Below are 25166 nucleotides of genomic sequence, written 5' to 3' on the forward strand. Positions count from 1 at the left end.
AGGTAAAGGTTGATCAGGTTTGTTAGCAACCTCCTTAATTGGAAGTCCCCTAAGCTCAGGGTTCCTTAACTATGACATAGATTCATGTGTGCAACATCCACCTGGATCCATCTTGACTCCCATGGACCTGGAGGACAAGGGAACCAATGCAAACATGAATCTCCAGCTGCTTACTGTGCCAACAGTAATACAATTCTTTCTCTCTTTATCAATATATCAATACAATCTTTTATAAAACAGAGCCAGACTAACTCATTGGCTGGCAAATGGTAAAATATAATAGCATATATTTCTTAACAGATATTAGATTTTATCAAATGCTTTTTCTGTCTATTGAGATAATCATTTAGTTTTTATTTAGCTTGTTAATATGGTAAACCACACTGAATCTCAAATGTTAAACCAACACTGAATTCCCAGGATAAATCCCAGTCAGGCATGATATATTGTCTACTTAATATATTATTAGATTTAATTTCCTAATATTTTGTTTAGAATGTTTGCATTTATGTTGATGATGGAGTTAGGTCTATAGTTCACTTTTCTTATGTCTTTGTCTGGATTGGGAGTTATGGTAATGATGGTCCTCAATGAAGGAGATGGGAAATATTCCTTCTTCTCCATTTTTTGGGGGAAAAGTTTGTGTAGAATTGGTATTTCTTAATCTGAAGTATTTGAAATAATTTACCAGTGAAGAAATTTTGGCTAGAGTTTTCATTGTGGCAAGATTTTAAGTTACAATTTTAATTTATTTAGTAAATATAAGGCTATACTGGTTATTCTTGTTTGAGTTTTGGTAATTTTTGTCTTTAAAGAAATTTATACATTTCATCCAAGTTGTCAAATTACTGGCATAATGATGTTTAGAATACTCCATTATCTTTTTAATCTATAAAATCTATAGCAGCATCCTCTCTCTTACTCCTAATATTGGTCATTTGTGTCTCCTCTACCTTTTTTTTTTTTTTTTTTTTTTTAAGATTTTATTTCTAAACAGTCTCTACACCCAACACGGGGGTCAAACTTACAAAGCCGAGATCAAGAGTCACATGCTCTACCAATGGAGCCAGCCAAGAGCCCCCACTCTTCTTTTTCTGATCAGGCTGACTAGAGGTTTATCTATTTCATTGATCTTTGAGAAACCAGCTTTTAGTTTCATTGATTTCCTCCACCATTTTTCTTTTTTGTTTCACTAATTTCAACTCTGATCTGTATTATTTCCTTTCATCTGCTTACTTCAGGTTTCATTTGCTCTTCATTTTCCAGGTTCTTGAAATGGAAGTTGGGGTCATTGATTTGTTGTAGGAAAAGTAAATGCAGTCCCTATTATTCCATTTTGGCTGGAAATGGAAGTTTACAGCTTCTGTTTTTAATCAGTAGACCATCACTATTCTGGTGCATTTATGAATTATGTATGTACTGCACCAATTAAAACTGTAAATTCTGCTTGTACTCCATCAGTTTCTTAGTAAGAACTTTGTTTTTCGGGGTGCTTGGGTGGCTCAGCTGTTTAAGTGGCCCACTCTGGTTTCAGCTCAGGTCAGGATCTTGTGCTCATGAGATTGAACCCTGCATCGGCATGGGGTTCTGTGCTCAGTGAGGAGTCTGCTTGAGGATTCTCTCTCTCCTGCCCCTCCCCATACCTGCACATATGCTCGAGAACTCTCTCAAATAAATTTAAAAAAACAAAAAAAGAATATTGTTTTACCATGATGTTATATTCCACTAAAATTTGTATTTATATATTCACTGACTCCACAATTCTTCCAGTGAAGAAACTTTCAAAATAAACTGACAATAGCTTTCATAACACAATAAGATTATTTACTTTTTAAAAAATGAACTTCAAAAAGCTTTTTAAATCTATGAATTGGATAAGAGGAAAAAAAGGAAATGATTGGAATGAACTTATTTTCTCTTTGAGGTATCTGATGATGATATACAATTTGCATCATTTAACTTTTTGCCAAGTTTTTCTGCTAATGTAGCCAATCTATTAATAGCAATTTCTTCACTTTTCATATATGTCAGTACAGAAGATGCATTTACGTATCACTCTAATGCATGACTTCATCATTTTCAATTGTAAGTTTTCTATACATATGGGACTGAAGCAATAGCTGTTAATGGAGTGGATTTAAAAACAAACTTGCTTAGTATACTATTTCTTAAAATTAACTTTAATATGTCATAATAGTTAAGGTTTTGAAAGTAAACCTGCAGACATCTCAAACTCATTATTCAAAAATGAATTCATTTTCTTGTTCATCAAGCTTCATCAGCCACTCAAGCTAGAACCCACGGAGTCATTTTCACCCTTTCCCCTACATCCAGTCAGTCAGTAGTCCTCTTGATTAAAATGGAGCAAAATCAGGGCAACTACCTCCTCCTCGTTAACCCAAAACTTTAGGTCAAGCTAATCACCTGACTCCAACCATTTTAAGAAACTGCTAGCTTCTCTCCCTTCATACCACTCCACCCTGCACACTAAGCATAGTAAACCTTTTTTAATTATAAAAATGTCATTTCGGCATTCAAATATCTTTGGCAGTTAAGTCCCCAGGACTCCAGGGCATCCAAACTATACAACTCAGCATACAATCTGGCCTCAGTTTACTTTTCAGCTTCAGATTCAAATAGTCCTCTTGACTGTTACATTGTTTTTTGTCACTTTGCTAGCTGTTTCCTGTGGCATATACTTTAACATTACTACAGTTTATGTTTTTTCTTTGCTCTTCCATGACCTGTGTTTCCATAACATTTTGTATATGCTCTAACATAGCAATTAATACACAATATTAGTTTGAGGGTCAGATCTTTATAAGAACAGTCATGGTTTATTCACACTGAAAATTCCCAAGCCATACCAGTGTGCCTGAGATACAGCAGGTAAACAACACAAGCTTGATAATTATATTCCAAATATTCATCTATGTACAATAAACAGTATCAATATCAAAGTTTAGTTTTTATCCCGAGTACAAGTTTTAACATAATAGCTAGAATTAATAATACTTGAAGAAATGTAGCAATTAAATAAAGTTACTGCCCAAAGAAAAGAATGGGAAGATGGACACAAAAGGATAAAAAGTCAAATATGCTGACTATTTAGGACGTAAGGCAAGAACATGGCCAGAAAAAAACAAAAACAAAAACAAAAAACAAAACAAACAAACAAAACTCTGAGGAAAGCATGTGGCCTCTAGTCTAGAGCACTAGCTCAAGAAACCACACTATACCGGAAGCCAAAAACGAGCCGGGAGAAGAAATAGCAAAGTGGCTTGTCAGTCCCATGCAGTCAGCGTGTGCGAACGTCCGCAGAGCTATTCACATACTCAAGGTGTTCTGCTTTGAGTAACCAGAATCTCGGGTTCCCGCAAGGCTTGGGCCATACACACCCCACCGTCGAGGAGGTATACCCTAGCTTTTCCTGCAAGACTGACGCCTGAGAACGTGCATCGAGGCACACCTGCCGGGTAAAGGGAACGCTCCCCAGAGAAGCGACGCTGGAAAGGGAAAGATACGTGCGTTAAGGGCGGGGACGAGGAGCGCTCAAGTCAATTAACAAGTAATTGAGTGCCGAGTCCTGAAGATACGACAGTGCACAAGACAGACAGGATCCCTGCCCTCGTGATGAAGCTCTCAAATTTAGTGCGGAAACGCGACTGCCCAAGACTGAGGAGGGGACGAGAGACCTCCGCGATCCAGGCTTCTGGAGTCTCCTCCCTTCGGACGCAAGGCGGCGGTGGCCGCAGAGAACCACTCTATGCCCAGCTTGGGCCTCCTCCCGTGACCCCCGGCCCAGGACGGTCCCTCGTCTCTCACCGAATCCTTTAATGAGCTCGGTGAAGACCCCTGGGTCGCTTTCCATGAGGCACCATTCCCCAGCATTGCCCGTCATGGCCCCGGCCACACACCGCCCCGCTCCACCTCTGGATCCGGCCGCCCCCCGCACCAGCTGCAGCCAGCCACTGATCTCGGCAAACCCGCCGCTGAGCTCGTCAACCCCACGTCACCCCGCCTACTTCCCGACAGCCTCCGGGCTCCGTCACCTGCAGCGCGACAGCGCGCGGGAGGACGCTCTAGCCACCCAGGAGACAGCGAAACTCTTCCTAGGCCGTGCAGGACCCGTAGCGGATTCGGAAGGGGCCGGGGCTCAAGAAGAAAGGGCGGGGATTCAGCGCACCGTAGGAGGCAACATCCGGGATCCTCGCCAGTCGGGGGCGGGGCGAAAGGAGAGGGGCGGGGCTCGTTCCCCGGAGCCTAACCTGGAGTCCCCAGCGGCGGTGGAGTTGGAGCAGTTAGCGCCCGTGGGGCTGTAGCATCTTCTTGTCGTCTCTCTTGAAGCGCAGGGCTTCTCCCGGTGGCGCTGTGGGTTCGGAGGGTCAGCCGCCAAGCACAGGTGAGGAAACTGCGGGAGGCCGGCTGGGGCCCTTTGTGCGGTCTGAGCCGACCCGGGGACGCGCAGGGTTTGGCTGGTCCTCCATGTCCGTCATCCAGCATCCCAAAGGCTGAGGCCGGAGCAAACACTTGGCAAAACCATCGTTCTCCCCCGCCCTGCCTCTGAGTCCTGCCGTTGCTGGATAGCGGAACCAGTATCTCTGCGGGCACAACCTCGGTTGGCCTGGCTGGGACGCTCCCGAGGGTGGGCCTTTCCCAAACCCGGGACCGCTCGGTCTTGTGCTTCCATAGCGTTCCACAGGCCAGCGTCCGGAGGGCCTGCTTTAGCTTTACTCCTCCTCTTCCTCCTCCTCCTCCCGCGGCTTCTGCGCGGGGAGGCGTTGCCCGGGATTTGGGGCTTGGAAAGAGGATCTTTGTGGGAAGACAGAAGGCGAATTTATCCCCGAGGGAATGACAAGAGGAAAAAGATCTGTTCTGTAGTTCGTGGGGATGATAGACAAGTGTAAGGGGATGCGATGCCTCAAAGAAAAGGAGGTTGAAAAACGTCGTGTTTTATTCTAAAAGCATTTGTAATGTTTCTGAGATTAAATGAGTTAACCCCAAAATGCCTATTTTCGCAAACCGTGAAATTTCCCTCATTCACCAGGCTTTCGCAGAATACTAATCTTAAGATTAAAATCTTCAGGAGTAAAAAAAATAAATAAATAAAAACAAATAAAATCTTCAGGAGTATGTTTATTTATGCATCACTCCTTAAAGCTCTGAATTCCAAGAAAGGCCTTTGGATTCCAGAGAAAAATACTTTAGCAGACAAAACTGATTCCTTGCTCCTCAAACAGGTGACCTGTACCTCGGAGTTAGCGAGCATTGTGTTATGGTCTATGTGAAGCCACAGTATAAGCATGACAAATATTACTGAGAGAAACAACAGGACAGATTTTATATTAAAACAAGCATGGCTGTGGGGCGGCTGGCTGGCTCAGTCGGTAGAGCATGCAACTCTTGATTTCTGAATTGTGAGTTTGAACCCCACATTGGGCGTAAGATTACTTTAAAAAGAAAAAAAAAGCATGGCTGTGTTATGGAGTAGAAATGAAAATTTGTATCAGGTGTTAGATTTTGTGTTTTTTTATTTATATGAAACTGTCTCGAAGTTTCGAAATAAAAAGAGGAGACTGGTTGGAGGGCATGAATTTCTGTTCGTTATCTGTTCCATTAAGTATACTAAATGGAAAAGGTTGTGAGGCACAAGAATCTAGCTTTGTTTCCTTAATAAACCATACCTAGAATGAGTGTCATTGGAGCCCAAAGCTGTTTGTAATAATTTGTGGTATATTTTTTAACCTATAGTACTACTGTGAATTTGAAAGTGTTTTCTGTGCTGAATAAGTACTCGTAACTAACATTTGATATCCAGCTCAACATAGTGCCTGTTGTAGAAAGACCAAACTGAAAATTTAGCCCTTGACATAACCTAGAAGTAACCAGAAAGGAGGGTTAAAATTTCTTCAGTTGTGTTAACATTTAATCCTAACTTCACATGAAAATCCAGATTTCTGGGTCTTTGAGAAAAATGAGAAGATTTGGTAATAAAACATAGCAACCAGTTGGCTGAAAGTGTGTGGCTTCAGAATGGCATGCTGTCATGTTTGCCACAGTTCCTCACCACTTTTTATTACATCATTTGACTTGATCAACTCAGGTACACTACCAGTCTGAATGATGTATTTATTTTAATTTGTGGCCCCAGTTTTTGCAGTATGGTTTCTTTTAAATTTTCTTTCACATTCATAGATGTGTATCAGCTTTGACATAGTTTAGAAAAGATTAAGCTGCAAAACCTGTTTGACCTCTTGGGATAAAAGCATTTTCCAAATAACAAATGATCAAGAGACTTTGGAAGGATATTCAGATGTGTACATTGAAGAAAAACAGGAACCCAAGAAAGAGTATTAGTACTCTTAAAAGATAACTATTAATGTTCTAATGAACACAAAGCAGAAAGAAGTGCTATTACATATTGTGTATTAATTACTGGCATTCACTGGTTTTTGCATTCCATATTAAGCGAGAAGTAGGCATTGTATAAAATGGCCACAACCAATTTCACATCATGGCCATACCTTTAAAAATACTGTCACCTATTTAATTCTTCTCAATTTTAATTTACTGAAGTTTAAAACAACTTTAGCTCTATTAAAGTCTTTGGAGTAGTGTGCTTTAAGAGCACTGGATAGTAATGGGGAGGGCACGTTTTGCATGGAGCACTGGGTGTTGTGCAAAAACAATGAATACTGTTACGCTGAAAAAATAAATAAAATGGAAAAAATAAAAAAGAGCACTGGATAGGACAGGCCAACCCAAAGAATTAACTATCTTTTTTTGTATTGCTGTTAATCTGGATTTACAACACTTGATTATTCAGGAGTGGATTAATTGATGACCAGACTCTGACCTCATTCACTGCCCAAACTGCCTTCTAAATCACTGACAGTGGAGCTTAAGCTTTGAAGAGGGAGATGATGGGTGTTGGGGAAAGGGGAAATTAAGGTCCTGTACATGTCTGTGTGTATCTCAAGTTGCTTTCTAAAGCATATAAATATAAAAATACAGGGTTAAGGGGTGCCTGGGTGGCTACCTTCAACTAGGGTCATGATCCTGAGGTTCTGGGATTGAGCCCCGCATCAGGCTCCCTGCTCAGTGGGAAACTTGCTTCTCCCTCTCCCACTCCCCTGCTTGTGTTTCCTCTCTCACTGTCTCCCTCTGTCAGATAAATAAATAAATAAAGTACAGGGTTAAATATCATTTGAATGTCTATTTATTTATATAACTTCCCAGGTATATTTTAATATAGTCAGTTTTTAGTTTTCATTATTTTTAATGACAGATTTTTGAGATAGAATTCCTATGTCATGGAATTTGCTATTTTAAAGTGTGCCCTGCAGTGACTTCTAGAATACTCACAGACTTGTGTTGATGTAGGCAGACTGGGTCCATGGACCTCCGAGTCCTACAGGACCAGCCAAGAGGGTCTTTGGCTTTACAAAGGATAGAAATCAAACACCATCTGAGAGGAAGTGAGAGTAGAGTTTATTGAAGATATATAGAGAGGACAGATAGAGACAGAGTATCTGAGAGACTTCAAAAGGAAAGGAGAGTGAGTCTGTTTTGCTTGGAGTGTGGGGTTTTTATTGAGGATTGTGATGTGGTGTGCAGGTCTTCTTAGGCATCCAGAAACTGGTCAAAACCAGGACGAGGACTCAGGTGTCCTCCTTAAGTCACTTACGCCAGAAGGCTTGGTGTCAGGGTATCTACAGTCTGGTCTGCAAAATGTACATGACAAGCTTGCTCTGTCACTCTTATCAGTTGTGCTGGAATACTCCAAAGAAATCATTAACTCCTGGACCCTTACAAGAAGGGGAAAGGCATACATAAGTATAAGGCACACATGTGTTAAGGTCGGGGTGCAGGTCCTGGTAAGATTAGAAGCCGGAAAAGGAACAAAAAAACAGCCCTTCATGGAGTCCCTTCAGTTTCCCAACTCACGTAACCATCACAACTATCTAATTTCAGAACATCTTCACCACCCCCAAAAAGAAACCCCTTACCACTTTGGAGAACAGTCTGGTAGTTCTTCAAAAGGTCAAATATAAAGTTACCATATGATCCATCATTTTACATTACCACTAGCAATGTATGAGGGTTCTAATCTCTCTAGATCCTTACTTAACACTTACTATTGTCATTTTCATTGTAGCCATCCTAGTGATTGTTAGGTGGTGTCTCATTTCAGTTTTGATTTGCATTTCCCTGATGAGTGATGTGAACTTTTGGGGTTCAGGAGCAGTCAAGAAAAAATTCTTGAGATGTCTTCAGTGCAGAAAGGGTGGTTTTATTAAACCATAGGAACAAGACCCGTTGGCAGAAAGAACTGCTCTAGAGTTTCTTGAAGAGTGGCTGATTATATACTTTCAAATTGGGAAGGTGTTAGGGATAGCATAAGTCTCCAAGGAATTTGAAAGCAAAGTTTCCAGGACTTTGAGGGGCCAGCTGTTAGGAAAAGGTCATTTACTACTGTCTAATAAAACCTTAGTTACAAGACTCAGAAGTGTATCAGGAGACCCTATGCTTGGGGATGATTGCTAACATATATTTGGGGGTAGGGGGATAGAGAAAGGAAATTTCCCAAAGGATTGATAGGATCCTGGAAGTTGGGCTAGGTATTAACATTGAGACAGCTACCTATGCTCCTTGATAAAGTTCACTCTGCCTGTCCCAAGTACTTGTCAATGGGCAGCCAAGGAAATGTAATTTTTTCTATATTTCTTTCTCCTTTATTCTCCACATCAGTGAGTACTGATTTTCAGCATCTTTTTATATATTTACTGGCCATTTGTATATCTTTGAAGAAGTGCCTGCTCAGATGCTTTGTCTATTTTTTAAGTGGGTTATTATCTTGTTATTGAGTTATTGGTTTTTAATATAGTCTAGATATAAATTCCTTATGGTATGATTTGCAAGTATTTTCTCCCATTCCATGGGATCTCTTTTCACATTCTTGGTGGTATGCTTTGAAACACAAGCTTTAAATTTTTATGAAGTTCAGTTTATCTTTTTTTTTTCTTTTGTCACTTTTGCCTTTGCTGTCTCTTTGAGATCAGTTCTCTGACCCAAACTCTGTCCTGCAGTTCGGTTCAGTTCCAGAGTTGGCTTCAGATCCCACAAATTAAAGGGCAAGATCCCCAACAAGACTACCCGTACTTCAGGCACCAGTACAAGCAGGTCCCTAGTCTCTGCAACCAACTACAAATTCAGGTCTTCCTGGAACCCCTCAGGGTTGATAATTCACTGGAATGACTCACATAACTCACTAAAAGCACTATCCTTATGATTATAGTTTTTATATAAAGGATATGACTCAGGAACAGCCAAATAAAGTCAAATATAGTCCAAAGTCTAGAGGCAGGAGAGGGAATCCTGGCAATTAATACTCCCAGGACATCAATTTGTTAACCAGTTAGGAAGCGCTACTGAACTTTGATGTTCAGAGTTTGTATAAGGGATTTTATTACGAGACATGATTATAATTGGTTGATTGTGGTTGAGCCCAATCTTGGGCCCTAACACCTTTCCTGGGAGTTTGACCTGGCCCAAAATTCCAACTCTTTAATCAAATGATGAGTCTTTCCGGTGACCAGCCCCCATCCGAAGCCCAGAGTGAATCACCATATTAGCATAACAAAGACCCCTATCAATCTGGAAATTCCAGGGATTTTTGAAGCCCAACCAAGAAACAAGCACAAAAACTAGATACTCTTTTATTATACCACTGTCTTATCACCCCAGCCAATTTTAAAGTTAATTTATGTATCAGCACTGAGGGACAAGGAGAGTAGTTTAGAACTACTGCCATTCTGCTTTTCATATTTCACTTTACAAATTTGATTCTGGTAAATTTGCACAAACAAGTGAAGGGGCCAGTCATGTGATCTGTTACACTGTTTTAAGTTGCATCCTGGAAAGAATAGTCACAGAAGCATGTGAATAGCTGAGAATTTTTTCCGGCAAAAATGCTGAAAGGATAGGTCTTAGTGGTTGTCATTAACATATGCAAGGGTAAGATGCCTTTGATGAGGCAACAAGTAATTACGTTTCTTTCAACAGAGATTACAAGGATTACATTTAGGGATTGCTCTTAAGCATCTACCCTTGATTTAAAAGTTCATTTTTCTTCTTGCTCAACAAAAGATAGCTTGAATACCTAATATTAAATATATTAGAAAAACTTACAAAGAGATACTGTTCTGCTCAGAAGACGTTTTTACTCTGGATTCATTACTTCCTCTGTAACTTTTTCATGTTTTATTTTTTTTATTGTATATCCACTACCTGCATATAGTATATTTTTTCCTGATTCCAGAATTTATCTTAAAGGCTTGAATTATATATATATTTTTTAAAGATTTTATTTATTTATTTGACAGACAGAGATCACAAGTAGGCAGAGAGGCAGGCAGAGAGAGAGAGAGAGAGAGAGAGGAGGAAGCAGGCTCCCCGCAGAGCAGAGAGCCTGATGTGGGGCTCGATCCCAGGACCCTGGGATCCTGACCTGAGCCGAAGGCAGAGGCTTTAACCCACTGAGCCACCCAGGCGCTCCTTGAATTATATTGTTAATTGCACACATTGAGTCATTTTTTAAAAATATTTTATTTATTTATTTGACAGAGATCACAAGTAGGCAGAGAGGCAGGCAGAGAGAGAGGAGGAAGCAGGCTCCAGGTGGAACAGAGAGCCCGACGTGGGGCTCGATCCCAGGACCCTGGGATCAGGACCTGAGCTGAAGTCAGAGGCTTTAACCCACTGAGCCACCCAGGCGCCCTGAGTCTTATTTTCAAAATAAATGTGTAACAAGGAAGAAAAACCAGTCATACATGATTCTTAGATGGTTCAGAAAATCACTTTAATACTGCTTAGTTATCCTCAAGTATGTATTACTGAAGTGGTGTTCTAGGTTCAGAGAAGGGATACAAAACTAAACCAGATACCTGCTCTTAAGAGAACTAATATTAGCTAGACATACTCACAAAAAATAATAACAAAGGAAAGAATTTGGAGGGGAGGGAATTTTGAGATTTGGATTGGGATATTTAAATCACACCTCTTGGATTTTGGTCAGGAAAGCTGTTGTATTAGCATAACCTGATACTGAGTATCATTTCAGTATTATTCTTCTAACAAATATAACTAATAAGCAGGAATAGCCAGGTTAAAGTACCACCTAAGGGTATTTTTGTAAAAGCTTAGAGATGAAGCTAGCAATCCCAAATGCAGTAAAAAGGTCAAAATAATAGAAAATTTTCTACTGGAATTAGCAATTAAGTAGTCCATCTTTGAGAAGCATGTTATTCTCAAAGTTTTTTTTTTATTAAAAGGCAGATTAAAAACCATATTGAAAGGGGTAAGAATAAATAGCAGAAGCATCATCTGTTGCACCAGGACTTTCCACCTGTACTGCACTGGGTAGCTATAAATCAGTCCCTGATGACTAATATAATATGATCATTAAACTTTAACACCCGAGGTCTAGGCCTGCCCTAACATTGACTACTTTACACCAGACCTTTATTTGAAATATGATGCTGATTATTTCCAACCCAATTCAAATCATCCCTCCCCTCCCCTGTCACATCGAAAATGTGAGGCTCTCCATTCTCCCGTGCATTTATACCCACACCATTCCCATTCTGAAACCCAACCTCATTGCTCCCTTGCATACCAGACTACCCACATTGGGAACTTCCTTAATTTCCTTACACTTCTCTCTTTTCTCAAACCCCTTTTCACCCTTACTGAAGGAGGGATCTCTTTGGCTGTCAATAGGCCAGTCTCAACCTGGATGCTCTAAAGTGCATTCCGTTCCACCTTTAGTGATCTCATTCCCTCAGTTATATCCTTTCTTTGCTGCCTTCCACTCTCCGAATTGAATCATTCAACCTCAGCCTCAGTGTCCTCTCTTGTAGAAAGATAAAAAGATTTTTCTTTGTGTTCTCATCTTCTCTGTTACCATCCCTTTCTGCAAGAGTAGTCCACCTGTGAAGTCTCCCTCATTGCATACTCCTAATCTCCCTGTAATCAGGCTTTCTTGCAGAACTCTACTACAATTGCCCTTCCTCATCACTACTGTTTGCTAAATCCAGTGGTCATTTTCCCAAATTATTTTACTTAATCTCTGAGCATTTGACATTGTCAGCCCTGACTCCTTGAAGTCCTCTTCCCTATGGTCCATGATACTGCTGCTCTGGTTTGCTATGCACTGCTCTTTCTTTCTCTTCTTTGAAGGGCCTTTTCTCCCTAGCTCTTTCTTTTTTTCTTTTTTTTTCTTTAAAAGATTTTATTTATTTATTTATTTTTGAGAAAGAGGGAGAGAACAGGAGCAGCAGGGAAGGAGAAGCAGACTCTGCTGAGCAGGGAGCGGGATGTGGCACTCCATCCCAGGACCCCGAGATCATTACCTGAGCTGAAGGCAGACACCCAACCAACTGAGCCACCCAGGTGCCCCTTTCCCTGGCTCTTAATTATTAATATTCACCAGGATTCCATCTTAAGGCTTACCCACAGTATATAAATATGTTCAAACTTGTATCATCCTCAAAACAAAATTTCTTTTACCTTCTATTGCTCTTTAAGCTACTGCCTTATCTGTCATTTCTTTACAGCTATGCCAGTATACTTAGTTCTTTTTCTAAAATGTAAAGACAGCAAGATTTCAGAAATCCCTTTCTGGAACACATTCCCCCAACGTTAATATACCAGTTTCTCAGTTTGCCTTCTCTGTACAAGTCTTCTTGGATTATTGAGGCAGCATTTCATTCTCCTCTGCTGACTCACAGTACTTTTTTAATTAGCGCGCTTATATACAGTTTGCTTTATATATGTATATATTTCTACCTCACCAAACAGAATATGGTTTTTCTTTTTTCTTTTTTTTAAGATTTTATTTATTTATTTGATTGAGATCACAACCAGGCAGAGGCAGGCAGAGAGAGAGGAAGGGAAAGAGGCTCCCCACTAAGCAGAGAGCCCGACCCTCGGATCATAGTCATGACCTGAGCCAAAGACAGAGGCTTTAACCCACTGAGCCATCTAAAACCATATTCTAGATGAAAAAACCAGAATATGGTTTTTCTAAGGGCAAGAAAAACCTGGGGGGACTTTAAAAAAAATCATTTTAATTGAACAGGAATCTCTTTAATGTCTTACACATAATATGCAGTAAATGCTGGTTAAGTTTTTATTGTTGTTTGTATTGGTTTGTTTGTCATGGGGAGAAGCCTAGTGCAGTGCACTTTAATGGAATAGCCAGGAGACTTGGGGCACCTGGATAAGCAGCTCTACTGTAGTAAGAGTAGCAGTGGACTGATAAAGTAGTGGACAGTTGTGGTTGCTCCATTAGGAGGATAAAAAGGGACATTGCTCTCATGCAGCTAGTTCTAGTAGCATTAGCGATAATGGAAGGAAGAAAGTACAGGTGATTACAGATCACATAAACTATAAATGAGCATAGTTGATGGGATTTTAATCAGTTATGCTCTCAAAACTTATAAAAGGCTTAAACAATAATTAGGATACATTTGTGATATATTATGAAATTTGTAACTGAGGCATTGCCAGGTAGCTCAGTGATATCAGAGACCCAGATTATCTTCTAAATTTTTTTTTCAGTTCTACCATCCTTATAAATTAGTGTGTCTTCTTAAACTGACTTCCCCGTTGCTCTAGCCCACCACTCCAAGCATCACTTATAAATGAATGTCCGAAGGAAGAAATGGAGCATTCCTTTTTAAGAGCCTAAACCTACTTTTAAGAGTGAAGAAAACCTCAGAAGTATTCTCTGTAGACTTAATCATGTCACAATAGCCAGTTGTATGCCCTTACCTGTACCTGTCACATGGCCGAACACATTCATCCCTTAGGACTGGATCTTTCTTAAAAATCAAAGGTTTTGTAGCAGATTTCAAAAAGCATAGATTAATGTTTTCAGAAATAAAAATGTTTTCATTTTTATAATTTTACTGTTTTCTTTCTAGCTATAATGACATTTTGCTTTTTATAGGTTTCCTAAAAGAAAAATGGAGGAATCAGTCAACCAAATGCAACCGCTGAATGAGAAACAGATAACCAATTCTGAAGATGGATATGTATGGCAAGTTACTGATATGAATCGACTACACCGGTTCTTATGTTTTGGTTCTGAAGGTGGGACTTACTATATCAAAGAACAGAAGTTGGGCCTTGAAAATGCTGAAGCTTTAATTAGACTGATTGAAGATGGAAGAGGATGTGAAGTGATCCAGGAAATAAAGTCATTTAGTCAAGAAGGCAGAACCGCAAAACAAGAGCCTATGCTCTTTGCACTTGCCATTTGTTCTCAGTGTTCTGACATAAGCACAAAACAAGCAGCATTTAAAGCTGTTTCTGAAGTTTGTCGCATTCCTACACATCTCTTTACTTTTATCCAGTTTAAGAAAGATCTGAAGGAAAGCATGAAATGTGGCATGTGGGGTCGTGCCCTCCGGAAGGCTATAGCAGACTGGTACAATGAAAAGGGGGGCATGGCCCTTGCTCTGGCAGTTACAAAGTATAAACAAAGAAATGGCTGGTCTCACAAAGATCTGTTAAGACTGTCACATCTTAAACCTTCCAGTGAAGGTAAGTATAAGATCTTTGGGTTGAGGGAGGTTGCAGATATCTGGTAGACAACAAATTTTTATTTGACAGAAGATATTTGTATAATAGCTTCTAGAAATAGCCATTCAGTCTCAAAACACATTGGTTGACTAATTCAGATGCTTAATGCCAACCTGGAATTAAAGCCCTACCATAGACAGTCCAGAAATTACTATTCAAGAACCAAATGACAGATTTACAGATTTAATATTCTAAATCTCAGAATGTCACTGTGCTAACTAGAATGTTTACCCAAGTGAATACGGCTTACGAAAGCAGTATGGACATGGTTAAAATTGCAGTAAGCAAAACAGCTCCTAGCCGGTAGGTGGCAGATAGATGCCAGGCTACAGTGCTGTAGTCCCTTACTGTCTTCCTAGGATATATGTTCCATGGAACCTAAAGGCTACCTGAAATAGTGCTGAACTTAACAATTCAGGATGTTAATTGTCTCCAAACAGTCAGCCAGGCCAGGGAACATGGTAACTTGGGGCAGTTTTTCTGTGTCTACTGGAAGACTTTTGAGAAGTTAGTTGGATATATGATAATTACTCAGTCCTTCTTAGAAGGGAAATAAGAAAAACATTTGAGCAAGAATAAAGTATGAACTTCCACAGCATTTCTAAAATTTGCTCCTTTTTAAAACCAGAAGTGAAACTTGAAAAGACAGCTCCTCATTAATTTCTAATTTATCCATTTTATTATGAATGGACTTTTTTAAAATGAAATTTAAACAGTGAATTATTGCAAATATTTATATAAACCCATTTGTATTTTGTTTTTTTAATTAGAAATTATGTGTTTGTTTTAAAATAGCTGGATAATACCTAAAAATATAATGCAGAAAGTAGGAGTCCTGACCTTCAAAAGAAATCACTGTTAGGTGTTGTGTATTACTCCTAAACATACACTGTGGTTTTTTTTTTTTAAAGATTTTATTTATTTGATAGAGACACAGCGAGAAAGGGAATACAAGCAGAGGGAGTGGGAGAGAGAGAAGCAGGCTCCCCACTGAGCAGGGAGCCCGATGTAAGGCTTGAACCCATGACGCTGGGATCATGACCTAAGCCAAAGGTAGACACTTAACGACTGAGCCACCCAGGCGCCCTCATACACTGTTTTATTCTTAAATTGTTACATACCTTCTTTGTTTCAGTTAAAAGCATATTGATAATTCCTATAAGTCAGTAGAAATAGTTGCTTATATACCACTGTATGAATATACTATTTAGCTAGTCTCTTACTGATGACAGTAAAATAGTCTCTGGTTTCCTTATTACAAAAATACTACAGTGAAAAAACTTGCATAATGTAAATATTTATATAATGGGTAAACCCACAGAGAGTATTTAGAAGTGGCCGGTTTCCCCACATTAAACAATGACTGTTACTAGTGGTTTTTTTTTCAATCTCTGCCAATAGGATAGGTGAAAAATTATCTTACTGAATTTGTGGGCAGAAGTTCATCTTCTCATATACTGCTGATTATTTTTAATTTTTGTGGTGTATATTGTATCTTTGTCCTTTTTTCCATTGAGTTGCTATTCTTAATATTGATTGTCACCATTCATTCATTCAACAAATATTTATTGAGCACCAAATGGATGGGCACTGTTCTAAGAACCTGGGACACATAGGAATTTATAGCTTCATATTATATAGATCTCATGCACTTTCCCTCTTTTTTTCCTTTGTCTTTCAATTTTTTTGATGGGGGTTTCTGGCATATTGAAGTTTGTAATTCTAATGTAATGAAACTTGCTTGTTTTTCGTCATAGATTTTTGTTTTATGTTAGGTATAGAATGGCCTTTGCCATTCCATTTACCTGTAGTTTTTTCCCTAACATATTCATGCTTTTAATTTTTTTTATTTTTAACCAACTGAGCCACCCAGGCATCCCTTTAATTTTTTTTTATTTTTAAATCTTTTTTTTTTTTTTTTTTTTTAGATTTTATTTTATTTATTTGACAGAGAGAGATCCAAAGTAGATAGGCAGGCAGAGAGAGAGAGAGAGGGAAGCAGGCTCCCTGCTGAGCAGAGACCCCGATGCGGGACTCGATCCCAGGACCCCGAGATCATGACCTGAGCCGAAGGCAGCGGCTTAACCCACTGAGCCACCCAGGTGCCCCTATTTTTAAATCTTTAATTCAGTATAGGAAGAATATAGGGATCCAGCTTTGTCTACTGAGATACCACATGATGGTGTGTACCTAAGTGCTACTTCTAGTTGGAAAAACTAGTTTCTGAATTTGTGCAAATAGTTGTTCTGGGTTTTGAATTCTTGGTCTATAAAATGAATTAGTAGATGTTCCCTAAACTTACTCCCACAGATAGTATTCCTTAACTAAATTTTTTGAGAGAAAAACTCCTATTTAACATCTTTTAATAATAGCAAGTATGTTCAGGCATAAGAGATTCCTAGGCTTCTCAACGTGGAAAGAATTCAGAAAACACTCCAAGCTTCCAGAAAGGTAATAATTTTTTTAGAGATTTTATTTATTTGACAGAGAGAGATATAGCAAGAGAGGGAACACAAGCGGGGTGAGTGGAAGAGGAAGAAGCAGGCTTCCCACTGAGCGGGGAGCTCAATGCAATGCAGGGCTTGATCTCGATCTTGCAGGACCCTGGGATCATGACGGGAGCCTAAGGCAGACACTTAACAACTGAGCCACCCAGACACCCCCAAATAAGTAAAATTTTAATACCTTAACTGAAACACGTATTTGAAACAGATAAAACAAGTCAAAATGTAATTTAATTCATCAGGTATTTATTGTGTACTTACTGTGTAGGCAACATAGAACTTGAGTAGAATAAAAATAATAATAAGGCTTCCTTTTAGGAAGTTATATTTTAGTTGGAAAGACAAAATAGACGACATGCTCACATATGAAATATTTAGCAATTTAAAGCAGTATGAGATTTTGTACTAAAATCTGGATGTTTACAAGAGTCACAGTACTTTAGAAGTCCCTACATATTAGTATTGACTTTTCATCAAATTATCCAGAGTCCAAAGATAACACATAGGCTCAGTCTGCCTTAAAGATGGATTTTATCGGCCTGCACAATATTTTAGGGAAAAAAATGAATTCTTTGCTAACGTCACTTAAAAAAATCAGAAGACATCAAATAAAAATACCTATTCTGGCTTCTTTTGACAATACTTTTTTTGGCACCACTAAGTCAAAACTTCACTAAAACATTAGTAGGTCATACTCTAGTTTGTTCTATCATCTTAACCAATCTCTATTATATGACCTGTTCCATTTATTTATTTTACCATTTACCCCATAGACCTTTTTAAGTTTGATAACTCAAAAATCTTCCCCATTTAACAATTGAAAACTAAGGCCTACATTGGTCACACAGCCATTGGCAAAATGTAAGCTAGAACCTCATCCTCAGTGTCATCCTCAGTGCCCCAATCCCAAGCTCTTACAGTTATTAAAAGGAATTACAGAAGAAATGAACACCTTATTTTCCTTTTTTAAATTTGGCCTGTAATACTTTCTCATTTATTTTAAAAAAATACTTAAATTACTTACCTAACTGTCCACTTCTACTTATCTCTGTTACTTGTAAATGCATATTTACTTAGTAGCAGAAAGGGACAAGTGAATAGGAGATTATTTGAGACAGATCTGTACTTTGTGAATCGTTTGAGATTGTAGACCGGAGATAGGTATTGTCTACCAAAGTTTCTAATGCTGGTATCTCAAAAAGGAAAAAAGCTCTATAACAAAATGACTTAGAATATAGGAAGTTTTTCTCCAGAGCCTCATATTAAAACAATTATGATGGAATAAGCAAAATCATTTGACTCCATCGACTTAAGTGTGTTTGTTATATCACAGAAGGCAGCCTCCCAGTGTAAAGAGTTTAGCTCCTCTGTATCTAGTTATTTCATTCTCGGTAAACATGTTCTGTTTTTCACCTAGAAATTCTCATGCTATTTCAATTCTTTATTTTCTTAAAGGACTTGCTATTGTGACCAAATATATTACAAAGGGCTGGAAAGAAGTCCATGAATTGTATAAAGAAAAAGCACTTTCTGTGGAGACTGAAAAATTATTAAAGTATCTGGAGGCTGTAGAAAAAGTTAAACGCACAAAAGATGAACTGGAAGTCATTCATCTAATAGAAGAGCATAGATTAGTTAGGGAACATCTTCTAACAAATCATTTAAAGTCTAAAGAGGTAAGTAAAGTATATTATAGCTTGTGATTAAACGAGTAATTTGTGGCATATATTATGTATTGAAGTTTATGATGTGATACATGTAAAAGTAATCTATAATACGTAATTTATAAGATGGGTAACAATATATCCACTTTTTAAACAAAAAATGTAAAATATATCTTGGGCGCCTGGGTGGCGCAGTCGGTTAAACGACTGCCTTCAGCTGAGGTCATGATCCCATGGTTCTGGGATCGAGCCCCGCATAGGGCTCCCTGCTCAGCGGAGAGCCTGCTTCTCCTTCTCTCTTTGCCTACTTATACTCTCTGTGTCAAATAAATAAAACCTTTAAAAAAAAAATGTAAGGGCACCTGGGTGGCTCAGTGGGTTAAGCTGCTGCCTTCGGCTCAGGTCATGATCTCAGGGTCCTGGGATCGAGTTCCGCATTGGGCTCTCTGCTCAGCAGGGAGCCTGCTTCCTCCTCTCTCTCTGCCTGCCTCTCTGCCTCCTTGTGATCTCTCTCTGTCAAATAAATAAATAAAATCTTTTAAAAAAAAAATGTAAAATATGTCTTGAAAATGGTATTTATGTAAAATACTTACTACAATGCCCAGATGTAGTTGGCATTCAGGTAAGTGTTATGTCTGCTTCATAAAGGCTGGTTAATTTGCCTGCTAATTAAAAATAAATAAATAAATAAAATTCTTCTATATAGTTCCTTCTTAAAATAGACTTTACTTTCTTACTCTAGTAAAGAGAAATTAATTTGATAAGCCTTTGTCCAGTGTGCAAATCTTTTTATTTAGGAAATACTTGGAACCCCAAAAGAAAACCGTAAAGAATATGTAGGTAATATTGATACCATAATTATACTGATTCATGTGCCCCTAATCTTTTATATTTCTGCCTGTGTCGCTTCAATAGGTATGGAAGGCTTTGTTACAAGAAATGCCTCTTACTGCATTACTAAGGAATCTAGGAAAGATGACTGCTAATTCAGTGCTTGAACCAGGAAATTCAGAAGTAGCTTTAGTATGTGAAAAACTGTGTAATGAAAAACTGTTAAAAAAGGTAAGCACTGGGGCGCCGAGATAGCTCAGTTGATTGAGCGTCTGCCTTTGGCTCAGGTCATGATCCAGGGGTCCTCAGATTCCCCTCCTCAGAGAGGAACCTGCTTCTCCCTTCCCTCTGCCCCTACCCCCTGCTGTTACACGCACACACACACACACACACGCTCACGCTCCCTCTCTCTCAAATAAATAAAATCTAAAAAAAGAAAAGAAAAAAGTAAACATTACTTTTGTTAGCTACTACTAATTGAAAAACACAACTTCTAAATTTTGGAAACATAGCCAGTGCAGTTTCAGGTGTTCTGAGACTTATCATACCAGATTTTATTTAACTCTGAAATCTAAGATAGTAAGTCCTCGCTTTTGTTTTTTCCTTATGAAATATATTTATTAGCTACAGTAACAAAACCTAAGACACATAATGACTATCTTTCATTTGAATTTTGCATTTATTTTCTGTCTCTGTCTTGTTCCTAGGCTCGTATACATCCATTTCATGTTTTAATTGCATTAGAAACTTATAAAACAGGTCATGGTCTCAGAGGAAAACTAAAGTGGCGCCCCGATGAGGAAATTTTGAAAGCTCTAGATGCCGCTTTTTACAAAACATTTAAGGTAATGGTTTGATTTCTGTTTTATAACAAATGATCCAGTTGGGACTTGATATAGTTTATAAAAACCCATTTTAAAGATGATACTAATAGGTTAACCATTTTTATTAGATATTTATTTTTCCACAGTTTGTGTAAATGTGGATATATAACTAACATTGTAAGTTTATGAATAAAGATTTTCTCCTTACCTTTGGACAATATCCAATCATCTTATAAAATCATTTTGTTAAGTTTTAAAATACCAAATTTAAGATTTTTTTATTCCTGTAGAGTCCTTTGACTTGGTCTCCTGTCATTCTGTTAATGAACAGTGGATCTCTGTCTTGGTGGGAAGTGAATTTTTTTTTTTTTTTTAAGACTGAAAATCCTACATCAGAGTTATAAGTTAAAGTTTTTGATTTTAAAATTTTCTTCTTACTCCGCAAAATAGTAACTAAATTCATCAAATGAAAGGGATTATACAAATGAGATTTATCTTCAATATACAAAAATCAATCAATGTAATATATCACATTAATAGAATGAAAGGACAGTTACACAATGTCAATGCAGGAAAAGTATTTGATAAAATTCAGTACCGTATTATGATTTAAAAAAAAAACAGTATGGGCGCCTGGGTGGCTCAGTGGGTTAAGCCACTGCCTTCGGCTCAGGTCATCATCTCAGGGTCCTGGGATGGAGTCCCGCATCGGGCTCTCTGCTCGGCAGGGAGCCTGCTTCTCTCTCTCTCTCTCTCTGCCTGCCTCTCTGCCTACTTGTGATCTTTCTATGTCACATAAATGAAAAAAAAACAAAAAAACAAAAAACAGTAAACTAGGAATAGAAATGAACTTCCTCAGCATGATAAAGGCCATATATAAAAAACCCATAGCTTATCATTATACTCAAAGGTGAAAGACTGAAATATTTTCCACTGAGATCTAGAATAAGACAAAAATAGCGACTTTTCCACTTCAATTCTACAGAGTCCTGGAAGTTCTAGCAGTTAGGCAAGAAAAATAAATAAAAGATACCCAGATTGGAAAGGAAGAAAAATCATCTCTATTCTCAGATGACATGATCTTATAAGGAGAAAAGTCTACAGAATCCACAGAGAGCTTAGAGCCAACAAACAAATTCAGCAAAGTTGCAGGATATAAAACTAATAGGCAAAAATCATTAGTATTTCTATACACTAGCAATGAATAATCCAAAGGCCTTAGCCTTTGTTTAGCCTTAAGAGAACATTTCCACTTACATTAATATTAAAAAAAATAATAATAAGACTTAGGAATAAATGGTGAAGGTACAAGATTCGTAAACTAAAAGCTATAAAAAACATTGCTGCAAGAAGTTTAAGAAGACTTAAATGGATGAGAAACATAGGAAGACTTGTTAAGATGACAGTACTACCCAAAGCAATCTACACATTAAGTGCATTGCCTATGGCATGTTTTGAAGAAATAGAAAAACCTACTGTAAAATTTATGTGGACTTTCAGGAGACACCTCCTCCTCCCCCCCCCGCCCCATAACATAGCTAATCTTGAAAAAGAGAACAAGGTTAGCAGATTCACACTTTCAAACTTAGTACAAATGTACGGTAACCATGTGGTACTGGCATAAAAGCAAATACATAAACCAGTGGAATAGAATGCAGAGGCTAGAAATGAACTCTCACATGTGTGATCAATTGATTTTTGACAAGAGTGTCAAAACTGGCCAATGCAGGAAAAGTTAGTCTTCAAAAAATGGTGCTAGGGAAACTGGATAACCACATGCAAAAGAACAAAGTTACCCCTTTAAATTACACCACATAAAAAAATTTAAGTGGATCAGTGACCTATATTTTAGAGCTGAAACTATGAAACTCTTAGAAGAAAACATAGAATAAAAGTTTCATGACATTAGATCTGGCAGATTTGGCACATATGACACCAGAGCACAGGCAATAAAAGGAAAAGTAAATGAATTGGACTTCATCAAAATTTAATAAACCTTTTGTGCATCAAAGGACTCTCATCAAGAGAATGAAAAGATAACCTATAGAGTAGGAGAAAAGATTTGTAGATCATATGTTTGATAACTTTTTAATGTTTAGAATATAAAGAAGTGCTACAATTCCACAATAAAAATTAAAAAAAAAAAACAACCAGGAATTTCATATTTGAATAAGACATTTCTCCAAGGAAGATAACCAAATGGCCAATTAGCAGGTGAAAAAAACATCATTAGTCATCAGGGAAATGCAGATCATTGGTTCTTATCAAAAAAGCAGAAATAATAAGACTTTGGGAGGATAGGAGAAACCCTAGTGCATTGCTGATAAGAGTGTAAACTGGTATAGGCCTATGGAAAACAGTTTGGTTGTTCCTTAGAAAGTTAAACATACCATTACCATGCCATCCAGCATTTCCACCACCTATGTATATACCTAAAATAATTGAAAACAGAATCAAATGTACCTATAGGTGAGTGTTCATAAGAACACTATTCACAATAGCTAAAAGGTAGAAACAACCCAAGTATTCATCAGGAGATGAATGGATAAACAAAATACAGTATTTACATACAGGGTGGGTATTTAGCCTTTACAACCTATTACAAAGAAATGGATTTTGAAACATGCTACAACATGAACCTTGAAAACATTATGCTAAGTGAAATAAGCCAGACGGTAAAGAACAGGTATTATATGATCTCATTCATATGAGGTATCTGGAATAGGCAAATTCATAAAAAAGAAGTAAAACACGTTACAAGGGGCTAAAGATGGATAGGAATAGAGAGTTACTAATGGGTACAACGTTTCTGTTTGGGTTGATGAAAAGGTTCTGGAAATAGATAGTGGTGGTTATATACCATTGTAAATGTACTTAATGCCATGGAATTGTACCCTTAAAAAATGATTTAAAATCAATTTTATGTTATTTATATTTTACCACAAAAAACTTTGCTAAAAATTCTCAGTTTACTTTATGAGGAATGATTTCTTACAAAAAAAAAAAAAACCAGGAATATGGTAATTGCTTTAAATAAAATTACTAAGTAGGCTATCTTTTTTGTTTTTCCCTCTAGTAAAAGCTTAAGCATTTTCAAGTACTTGTCAATTAGTTGGTAAATCAAAAACCAGGTCTTTCAAGTGAAAGATGAATAAATACAATTTTTAGAAATCTAATTGTAATTTCTGTGATTGCTTTTAATGATCATTTTGGTTTTGTTTTTTTTCTTTTTTTTAGACAGTGGAGCCAACTGGAAAGCGTTTCTTACTGGCTATTGACGTCAGTGCTTCTATGAACCAAAGAGTTTTGGGTAGTGTACTCAACGCTAGCACAGTTGCTGCAACAATGTGCATGGTAAGAACACCTAAGACAATTTAGGATTTTTGCCACCCTGAAAAACGTTTAATGTGGGGCAAAACTATAAAGTTAGATATGATCAAGGATTATGTTTTTACTTGTTTTTGTCATTTTGCTATATAAGGAGAGTTTTAAGCCTGGGTAGCTCTGTTAAGCATTCAACTCTTGATTTTGGCTCAGGTCACTATCTCAGGATTGAGAGATTGAGCCTGCCTTGGGGTCCACACTGGGCATAGAGGCTGCTTAAGATTGTCTCTTTCCCTCTGTCCCTCCCCACTTATGTGTATGCTCTTTCTCTCTCTCACAAAAAAAAAAAAAGGAAAGAAAGAAAGAGGGGTGCCTGGGTGGCTCAGTGGGTTAAAGCCTCTGCCTTCACTCAGGTCATGATCCCAGGGTCCTGGGATTGAGCCCCACATCAGGCGCTCTGCTCAGCGGGGAGCCTGCTTCCCTCTCTCTGCCTGCTTCCCTCTCTCTGCCTGCTTCTCTGCCTACTTGTGATCTCCCTCTGTCAGATAAATAAATAAAATCTTTAAAAAAAAGAAAGAAAGAAAAAGCAAAGTTTTAAGTATATTGTAAGTATATTTATAAAGCATGTCTAAGGAATAACAAATTTTTAATTTTACCGAATATTAAATATTAATGTATTATTGAGAAAGTAGATAATGCTTTGAGAACTTATCAATAAATACAGAAGTTAAAAGATCAGGAACTAATAATAACAGTCAGACTTTGGTTCTAGCCTGCCACTTCTCTTCTGTGACCTTTATTCTATATTTAATAAAGTGAGAGGCACATATGCACATATTACAAGAACCAGTTGCTTTGTATAGTTTGTGAAAGTACTTTGAAAGCTATGTAATTCCAAAACAAAAATAAGTTTAGAAATAAAATATATCTTACAAAGATTTTATTTATTTGAGAGAGAGAAAGAGCATGCAAATAGGAGGCAGAGGGAAAGGGAGAAGCAGACTTCCCACACGCAGGGAGCCCGATCAGGGCTCCAACCCAGGAACCCCGGCTCATGACCTGAGCCAAAGGCAGATGCTTAACTAACTTAGACCCACCCAGGCACCCCCAAATTAAATATCTTCTAAAGATGAAGTTTTATGAACTTCAAGATACTGTATTTATTTCACCCATATGCTGAAAATTACCACTTGAATTTTTCAGGTTGTCACACGAACAGAAAAAGATTGTTATGTAGTTGCTTTTTCAGATGAAATGGTACCATGTCCAGTGACTACAGATATGACATTACAGCAGGTTTTAATGACCATGAATCAGGTAAGGAACTGTTGTATTAAGTTTACTTAATGTGTGTATAATAATCTTATATT

At 38.0% G+C, this 25166-nt stretch overlaps 2 protein-coding genes across 3 annotated transcripts in view; one reads left to right on the forward strand and one right to left on the reverse strand.

Annotated features, from left to right (window-relative positions):
- The window catches only part of UCHL5 (ubiquitin C-terminal hydrolase L5), a 43052-nt gene extending 39046 nt beyond the window's left edge, over positions 1 to 4006 (reverse strand). Inside the window, exon 1 of one of the 2 annotated variants that reach the window (XM_045982670.1) lies at positions 3826 to 4006. In XM_045982670.1, the coding sequence (XP_045838626.1) occupies positions 3826 to 3901 (76 nt within the window). In that variant the 5' untranslated portion in view covers positions 3902 to 4006. The remainder of the gene's footprint in view (positions 1 to 3825) is intronic. The other variant, XM_045982669.1, reaches the window with a different exon arrangement.
- A 208-nt stretch (positions 4007 to 4214) lies between these two features.
- The window catches only part of RO60 (Ro60, Y RNA binding protein), a 28680-nt gene continuing 7728 nt past the window's right edge, over positions 4215 to 25166 (forward strand). Inside the window, exons 1-7 of the mRNA XM_045982668.1 lie at positions 4215 to 4402; positions 14015 to 14610; positions 18609 to 18829; positions 19733 to 19879; positions 20356 to 20493; positions 23710 to 23826; positions 25000 to 25113. Coding sequence (XP_045838624.1) covers positions 14031 to 14610; positions 18609 to 18829; positions 19733 to 19879; positions 20356 to 20493; positions 23710 to 23826; positions 25000 to 25113 — 1317 coding nt within the window. The 5' untranslated portion in view covers positions 4215 to 4402; positions 14015 to 14030. The remainder of the gene's footprint in view (positions 4403 to 14014; positions 14611 to 18608; positions 18830 to 19732; positions 19880 to 20355; positions 20494 to 23709; positions 23827 to 24999; positions 25114 to 25166) is intronic.

The sequence above is a fragment of the Meles meles genome, chromosome 17 (assembly GCF_922984935.1).
Source record: "Meles meles chromosome 17, mMelMel3.1 paternal haplotype, whole genome shotgun sequence".
Classification (NCBI taxonomy): Eukaryota; Metazoa; Chordata; class Mammalia; order Carnivora; family Mustelidae; genus Meles; species Meles meles.